General features: G+C 42.8%; 1 protein-coding gene across 1 annotated transcript in view; it reads left to right on the plus strand.

The window, feature by feature from the left end:
• The window catches only part of LOC150082838 (sal-like protein 1), a 137,993-nt gene extending 128,589 nt beyond the window's left edge, over positions 1-9,404 (plus strand). Inside the window, exon 2 of the mRNA XM_090377622.1 lies at positions 3,816-9,404. Within this exon, the coding sequence (XP_090233748.1) occupies positions 3,816-7,978 (4,163 nt within the window). The 3' untranslated portion in view covers positions 7,979-9,404. The remainder of the gene's footprint in view (positions 1-3,815) is intronic.
• The last annotated feature ends 232 nt before the right edge of the window (positions 9,405-9,636 follow it).

Here is a 9,636-nt window from a genome sequence, read left to right on the forward strand (position 1 = left end):
GTCCCTTGGCCACAGTAAATCACGATATCCTGCGTCCTGTGCTCCTGTGCAGCTGGTTTGCAATGGATCCCGTTGTCTGGTGTCGGTCCCTCTTGGCCTGTAGGAGTATATAGCGGTCATCATTGGACGTTGTTTTTCGTGGACGACCACCACTGGTCCTTCGAACAGCTGTACCTGTCGTTCTGAAGGCCGACCACGCACGTGAGACGATGCTATGGGCGATACCAAACTCTGCAGCCGCACTCCTCGCACTTCGATCTTCCTGAAGCTTCTCAATTATTCGACCCCGGGTAAAATCATCCAGATGTTGTCTACTGGCCATTTCCTTGTCTGTAGCTGTATGAAACCAATCGAACGTCTGTAACAATCGTGCTCATCATTCGGTAATTTGCACATAACTGCTGAACTGCTGCTTTTAGCTGTTTATGTGAGCCCTCTCCTCACGATTAAAATTTTTGCATGTGTACCAGCTTTCTACTGAATGGCCACAGTTATGCAAATCGCCAGAGGCTGTTTCGTTTCATTTTGTGATTGTAACGTTTAGAAATAGTGTTGGTCCTCTAGAAATAGTGGTCCTCTAGAAATAACCTTTAGAAATAGTGGTCCTCTTGTAACCTTTGGAAATAGTGTCCTTAAGTTTCAAAACACCAATGTACTTCTGTATATACACTATAAGAGATATGTATGAAAAACCTTAGGATAAAAAGAATTTCTATTAGCTGAATTTTTTATCAAATTTGGAATGGCAGTACAATTTTTTCTAAATGATCCGAATACAGTGTAAAATTTCCTTGTAAAGCCATTCAGCAAGAATCAAATTGTAATATGGGGATGGATCTGGTAAAGACAATAGGCAGTACCTAGAAAGAAAAATCGGATGGACGTAAAAGTTTTTCAGCGTTTGATCTGTTAGTCCTGGGAAGGTTACAAGCTGAATTCCGACTCCATAGCTTTCCACCCCCCACCTCCTCGCATCCACCAAATTTCCTCCTACAAACACAACCATTTTCAAAATTTTATGACCGATTTTGAATATTTCCTTGGACGCGTCTTCGAAACTTCGTGCTGTCCCATTTCCCCTCTACAACGGTTTCCCTCTCCCCCAAACAAGAAATATACAAATCCTCATCTCACAGCTCCCCCGACGAAATAGGATTTATGTGAAGAGGTGATCGGAACGGGAACTGCTTTACAAATCAGTATGTGATTTTTCCGATGATTATATTTAATATATAAGCTGTTTTATTTGTGTATATTGTACTACTATTTTAAGAGTATATTAATATTTGTTTATGTATTCACAAGTTTGTGGCTGTTTTCCATTTCAAAAGATGACAAAAAAGACCAACACCAATTTAAATTTAAAAAAATTAAAATTTGTTTTTAAATTTAATAAATATACTTTTGATCTCATTCGTGAGAGATGTTCTGTTTATTTACCCTCAGCAAGAAATTCGGTGGAAAACAAAACCCTCAGAAATCCAACATCAATAGTTGGATTTCTGTGGCTTTTGTTTTCCAGCTAGTTGAGTTTCACACTCCACTTAAAGATGATATTTAGATCTTAATTTCTTCCGTTAACACCACTCTGCGTACTCTTATTATTCTCGTTAATAAACTAACAAAGCGGGAATCATAAATTATTGCGTGGGTGGGATGGGCCGATGGAGGTGTACGTGTCTGTATGTGCGTGTGTGTGTGTTAGCGCTTGTCACAGGAGTAAATGTCAGTAATGGCCCGCTACCGTCTTCAGTGTGTAAATGTTCATTAGCCCACCCATGACAGAAATTCTATTACTTGAGCGTGACTGCTTCTTCGGAACACTTCAGAAAGTCTGGCACTCGTCACTGTACTGCGGAAAATCCCCGTTCTCCATGGCGGTGGGGATTAAACAGGAGACTGCACTTCGGATTCCGCTCCCAGCGTGTAGTTAGGCCCTTGTCTGCGTAATTGTTCTTACAGGCAGCTCTTGTGTGTGTCACTTCACTGTCGTAATCGGCCTGGGTCCGGTAGGAGTTAAGCTGATCACAAGACATGCTCCAATAAGCCTGTGTCGTGAAATCTGAAATAGCACTCACCCTTATTATATGTTGGCTTGTGCAGAAACACGAGATATAACAGCTAGGCGATGTTACATCCTCGACTTATCTTTAATCTAAGTCAAGAAGTATATGTCTTACGAAATCTCAAGACTGTCTGTAGCTCTTCCACAATTCCTTTATTGGTCCTCTAATTAGAGCAACTAATCCACCCCAATACATATAATTTGACATCAACTCGGTTTTTGCCAAAAAGAAGAAAAAATCTCTCCAAGAAGACGACGGACAGCATGTTCGTCAACAGAATCCATTTTGTAAATGATGTGCGCTTAATTGTAAACAGTGAATACTTGGACTTTTTCCATAACACGTGTCCCATGTTGGCACTACGCGTACATCCTTGTACCGAATGTTAATTTTGAAGTTCATTGAAACCTCTCCGCCTTTCTTTACTGTCTTATTCCAGCAGGACACTGCCACTACATTGTAAAATCAACAAATTTCAACCCAACAAATGAAATGAAATACCTGCCTTAACCCAACCTAACTTCCCACTACAGTTTTCTAGCAAAGAACTTCGGAACTATCTTTCAACTGTACAATCTTTCTTTGCTGCTGTGTTTATAAAAGAAGTATTGCAGGTCGCATTCGTTCCAGTGAGATACTATTTATGAGCACAGCGTGTAATACAGCTTGGAACGCGTATTTTTTTCTATTAAAGTGCAGAGGGGGTCGATGAATATCATAGAAACCGGGCTCCTTTATACATTAAACTTCTTATTCCAAATAGAGCATAATCAGCCGATAACAGTGATTAATTCTTATGGACATAACTATGAATCATGAGAAAGAATCTAGCAGAACTGTCGTACGAGGCCAGAATCGGAGTCAACGACCTGTAGGAATGTCCCAACGAAGGACTGTCGCTACCATTCGGTCGTCAACAGCATTACGTCTTTAAAAACTTCCCAAATGTTGAATATTGGACACTGAGGTAATTTCATTAAACCGTGGGAAAATTCGGCGAAACTTTTCACTTTCAAGATAGATCTACCAGATCTAAGCAGCATCATCATCACATATCCTTCCAATAGACGTCCCAATAAATGCCACTGGATTCACTCGATCTAATCTGGACGAATTCAGGAGTCTTCACAGAATGCCTCCTTTGAGCAGAATGAAAACTGCGTTGAACTCTGACAGGACTTATAAAACTAACATCCTGCATCAGATTAGTCTTTCAGTGCAATATTTACTCTCTTTCTCTTATTTAAAAATCGATCAAATCTTTCTCACAATCCTGTATAATGTCAGAAACAGCAACCTGTGTTTCTTTAAGTTTGCCTATTTCAGTGTGGATTTTAATTTTTAATTTTTTTTAAGATATAAAAATAACCTAACCGCTTATGATCAATTGTTTTATTTTATAAAATGGCATTTATAATCATTTTCATATTAATGTAGGCTCGCTAATATCTCATAATATGTAAAACAAAAAAGGAATCCATAAAATAATGAACTCTCCACCCAAGCCCTTGAATAATTGTCAATGTTTCCCACCAGTAAAAGGGTTGACGACTTCCCATTTAAGGGATCCAGTTAATTATTGGTTATTAGCACTCAAAATTACAGGGGTTTCCTTGGAATGCTTTAAGAAACGAGATGGTGGTTAATAAAATCTCTTATTTTTAATAATGAAGTGTGTACATGATGTTACATTTGAGTATGACGAACTAGTCCCTAAGCGAAGTAATTTCTCTCTTTCTCTCTTTCTAGGTATCAATTCAGAGAGCGATAGTGAGGATGGAGATGAGCACGTGTGTGGGAAGTGCCGTGCCGAATTTGCGGAACTTTCCCATTTCCTTCATCATAAGCAAGTGTGCACCAGCAAACGACCAGTACTGCTGCCGTCTGAACAGGAAAGTGACGAAGAGCACTTTCAGGCGGAGGAGGACAGCGACGGAGGTCAAAAAGGTGATGACGACCAGCAGCGCCACCTGTTGCCACCATCTCTGCATGAAAAACCCGATTCCTTGGACAGTGGTGACATCCCGACTCTGGTAGCCACGACCGCTCAACTCTATGTAGGCGACGACAAGTTCGTAGATTCGCACAAGAACGGCGAATCGGCTTTAAATCTTTCTTCCTCCTTTTGCGATGAGGATAGAAAGGGGTCCTCTCCACATCTACCTCAAGTGTTTTCCTATCGTCTCTCGAACACCAATGTCAAGCTGGAGGTGTTGCAGAACACTGCCGTAGCCATGGCTCAGGTACCCACCCCTCAGGGCTCTAATCTGGCTGCCCTGCAGTCGGCGCTGTGCACGTTACAACAACAACAGCTCGTGCAGCTACAAGTCATCCAACAACTTCAAGCTCAGATTCTAGGAAGTTCCAACAATCCAAGGCCTAATATGAGCACTCCACCCATCGGTACCGCAGCTTTGACCCCACCCCAGAGTACTCAGAGTAGTGCGGGAGTTGCAGCCCCCTCAGTTAGTAATCCAGCAGTCCCAGTATCGTCTCGGACAATAATGTCCACTAGGGTGTTGTCGCACAGCGATAAACCGACAGAGGTACAAATAACGGAGGGTAGGATGTGCGAAACGATGCACCAGTCGGCTCCGTTACCCCCTCCCCCTCCTCCACCTCACGAGCCTAATACTCTGCAACTGCTGGAACGCCACACGGAACAGGCTCTGCAGAATACACTGGCTGGAAGCTCCTTCCTGTTGAATGAAATCAGTGGGACCGAGGTGTCTAAACTAAAGAAAAGCAAAGGAAATGACAATAAACCTTCGGAGGACGTATTCAAACATCAGTGCAAATACTGTGGGAAAATATTCGGAAGCGAAAGTTCTTTACAGATCCATCTTCGGTCCCACACAGGCGAGCGACCTTTCAAGTGCAACATATGCGGAAATAGGTTTTCCACCAAGGGAAACCTCAGAGTTCACTTTCAGCGACACCAGGCTAAATGCCCTGACATAACTGCACTTTCCCGTGACCAGAAGAATGGACCCCCGTTTGAGATCGGGTCAGAAACAAAACCCTTTCTTAATTTATCTCCTCTGGAAAGACCGGTGTCCAATTCTTTTCCCCAAAACCAGGCCTTGGATTATTCAACGACTGGTGAATCTCCAAACAGCATCCACTCACCCCACGAAAATAGCCCTTCCCATCCAAGGAGTCTTTCACCCAATGATCTCTCCAATTTTTCTAATGGGTCCATCGAGGATGCTGCAGCAGGCAATAACCAAGACAGAGGAATGGATTCCAAAGCGGAATGTGGGGCATCCGATAATGAAGATGAAGGGTCTCGACCTTCTTCTCATAACTCCCAAGAAATAGCGAAAGATCAGGAACAAGAAGATTTATTAGTTGCTAAATCAAGCACTTCGGGTTTTCCATTATCCGTCATTCCACCACCTTTCACATCACCGCCTTCATTTTCTTCTTTTTTTCATCCTTCCACGTATGCGACGTCAGTAGTCTTTAGTTCTGTGTCAACCATCACTACCTCCAACGCTACATCTGCTTCCACCAATGCTGCAGAGGGGACTATGACGGCAGATCCCAACTTCTACCAGGATCTTCTTCCAAAACCAGGGAGTAATGATAATTCGTGGGAAAGCCTAATGGAAGTTACAAAGACGTCCGAAACTTCGAAGTTGCAGCAGTTAGTAGACAACATTGAGCACAAACTCAGTGATCCAAACCAATGCATCATTTGTCACAGGGTACTCAGCTGTAAAAGTGCGCTTCAAATGCACTACCGTACCCACACGGGAGAAAGGCCGTTCAAATGCAAGATCTGTGGCCGTGCGTTTACTACCAAAGGGAATCTGAAAACCCATATGGGAGTACACCGAGTGAAGCCACCACTCCGGGTCCTCCACCAGTGTCCTGTGTGTCACAAGCAGTTCTCTAATTCCATGATACTTCAGCAGCACATTCGAATGCATACGGGTGAACCACCAGATTTGCTGAGGGCGGAAATGCTCAGAACTGAAATGAAACCGTCATCTATTTTAAATCCACCTTTCATAAGACCACCCCATTCATCCCCACAAAACTTAATTAGCCCTCCAAAATTACCACCCACATCCATCCACTCATCAGATCCACCTGCAGACAATTTCATACCTCAGAGTGTGTCTTCCACCCTCACTGCCGATTCCGTCATCAAAACCACAATCGCAACCGAAAGCGTCAAAGGAGACGAGTCTGCTGCTCCATCTCCAGCAGTCAGTAACATCAGCCACGAATCTGCTACCTCACCAGTGACCAAAGATGAAGCACAACAACCCCTAAATGCATCCTCTCTTCCCCCTAGCAGAGACATTTCTCCAAGTTCAGAGCGCCCATTGCCACCCAGCCTACCGGCTGCAGACCGACCTCTGTCTGCCGATATTCCTACTACTCCTTACACAGCTTCCCTCGCTGCTTTGGAAAACCATGTAAAGGCTATCAACAGCAACAGCACCCACCCTCTTCCCTTCTCTCCATTTGGAGTGGGCCTCTCCGTAAGCAACTTGCTGCGTCATGATGCAGTTCCGTTTCTTGCAAGGTCTCGCAGCGATGTTCTTGGCACTAGAGACAAATCTCCTGTCTATTCAACCCCTCCTGCAAGAACTGTGGCTGATATTTCTAGGGATGACCGTCCATCTCGAGGATCGCTAGTCAAAGTTGAATCTGCCACGTCTACCGTCTCTACACCGGTAACTCCCAGCGTAATTACTACGGCCTCGGATAATGGTGCACTAGACCTCACTCCAAAAGGGTCTGTATTATCGAAAGCCATTACCGACCAAGTTCCAAATTTTTTCTCTCCTTTCCAAGGAATTCCATTTCCTTCTCCAGGGGCAAGAATCTCCACCACGTGCAAAGTATGCTACAAAACATTCGCTTGCCACAGTGCACTAGAAATTCATTATCGCAGCCACACCAAAGAGCGACCCTTCAAGTGTGAAATGTGCGAACGAGGATTTTCCACCAAGGGCAACATGAAACAGCATCTGCTCACTCACAAGATACGAGACCTCCCGAACCAGTTGTTCAGCTCAAGATCACAGTCCAGTGACGGACTTCAGGAAAACATAGAAGATGTTGTTCAAAAACCTCCTGAGGAAAATCAGAAACGACCTCTGAGCGAAAGCAGTCCAATACTCCCGGTCCCAAAGCGTCCACCTGGACTGCCAAAACACGTTTGCCACGTTTGTCACAAGCCATTTTCCAGCGGAAGTGCTTTGCAGATTCATATGAGAACGCACACTGGAGACAAGCCATTCAAATGCACCATTTGTGGAAGGGCTTTCACCACGAAAGGAAACCTCAAAGTGCACATGGGCACACATATGTGGAACAACAGCACATCTCGTCGAGGTCGTAGGATGTCCCTTGACCTACCTCTTTCTCTCACTCCAGGAAAACCAGGCGAATTTCCTCCACCACGTCCAGATCTCTATTTCCCTTACTTACCACCTTCGTATCTCAATGGCATGACAGCTCCAAAAATGAACGAAATCTCCGTTATCCAGTCAGCTGGTGTTAACAGCGTACACACGACATCATCGACATCTGCTGTGCTAAATTCCCCATCACCCCTAGTCACCAGCTGCCTGAGACCCATGCCACCAGTGGGTAGTGGAGGGGAGCCACACAGTTCAGGAAACTCTCTGAGATCAGACGATGATAATACGCCGACCACGAATTCCTCACCCCCGTTGAACTCTCCCGAGCTGGCTGCTTCTTCTGTCCATCCCATAATATCCCATTCTAGCGAAAGAGGAGCTACTTGGGGTTGGAAAATAGCGTGCAACGTATGCAGTAAAATCTGTTCCTCGTCAGCAGACTTGGAAAATCATCTGAAGAGTCATTACCAACAGGCAAAGAAAGAAACAATAAATTCCTCCCTCATAACTGAAAGTCTTGATTCTTAAGTCGCGGTTTTCAAGATAATCGTTTCTTATCGTATTTGTACACGGACTTATTAGAGTTCCTAATTCACACTAGTCCCTGGAAATTAATGATACTCATCGACGCAGGAGCGTACGGGTCTGTTTCTCCAGTCAAGTTTAGTACTCATATATGATGGATCTCTGTGACGATTATAAGCTTCGTGTCCAACAGAATTCCATCTTCTTTATTTGGCAACGAGGCCAAAGAAACTTGTGGCAGGCAGTTTCACATCATTTCGTTTGATTAGTGACTACGCAGTTACTTTTTCTTTCTGTGATAATTCATTACAGCAAAGAAACCAACAATAGTTGGTTACGATAAACATTGCACATAAATATTCATTCCTCATCAGAAATCATTGTGCTGAGTAATCGATTCTGTTACCAAATCGTATTATGTTTTAGGAGTTCGCTATTACCCCCTTACCCCCAGCTGGGCCTTCGTGCTAATGCTTTCAATATTAGATGAAGATAAGTTCAGATTGACGTCGTGTGTTTCACTCCATCTTTCTGTTTCTGCTTGCGCATCACTCAAGTCATAGAACATTAGTACGTGTAGATCCTGTTAATGTAGTAACTGTCTTTGTTATCTGTACTGCAGATGTTAACAAGTATTTCGGTAAGCAGTATAAATACAGCGGTGGTCACTTAGCAAAAGAGCTAATCAGTGGAAGTTAACCAATAACAGAAAGATCTGGACAGTGATTTTCATCAGTTTTACGTTGATAGCCTTCTAGTTAAAACCATGTTAACGCTCCCAAGCACAAGAACCATTGTTATAATGAGCAAACATTTGTCGAGGTTCGTGTGCTAGTTATTATGGCTATCGCAGTGCACCATAAGAACTGTTTAGAAAAAATATAAACTAGCTGTTTTGAAACAAAGAAAAAAATCTTTATCAAATTAAAAATCCAGAACGGGGGACAAAGTGATATACCATTATCATTACAGAACGATCAAAGACTGCAGGAAGACTTTCCTGTCATTTCATTTTTGTTGTTGTTATATTGTTATTGGTTGTTGTGATCAACCCAGCCCTGTCTTCAAGTTCCACGAAGGGTGGAGTCATATCAGTGTACAGAGAAAAACAGCCCTACGTGGAACAGCGGTCGTCAGGCAGAGGGTGTCCCTGTGGTATAGAGTGTGTGGCAGAGTAATTTAAATTGTTTCTTGTTTTCCCGAAGCCGTGAATCTCTCATGCTTTTAAACAGTGTCGTTTTTCTTTGTTTTTTTCGACTATGTTGTGTTGAACATTCTGAGCGTTCGTTCTCACTCTTTCGGAGTGATGGCTTGGGTGTTAAATATATCGGTGTATACTAAGTGTAAAAATTGATGTTATCCTGTGTTTTATAAAGGTTTTCTTTATCCAAAAGCCATGGTGGAAAAAGAAGCACCAAAAGAAGGGTACTTTTAGTAAAGGAGTCGAGTTGTGTGTTTTTAAACGAATAAATTTTCATCATTTTTAATATTGTCATTAAAGAAGTAAAAAAATATTATAATAATATACACCGGCAGGTGGAGTTAATTTCGCGATAAATTTAGTTCATTTCCCATTTGTCAGCTTCGAAATTTTCGTTACCATAGCAATTATAAATCACTTTGCAATCTGAGTTGAATTTACACGTAGGAGAATAAAATTT

Source organism: Mastigoproctus giganteus, chromosome 7, assembly GCF_048544385.1.
Source record: "Mastigoproctus giganteus isolate SK-2022 chromosome 7, ASM4854438v1, whole genome shotgun sequence".
NCBI lineage: Eukaryota > Metazoa > Arthropoda > Arachnida > Uropygi > Thelyphonidae > Mastigoproctus > Mastigoproctus giganteus.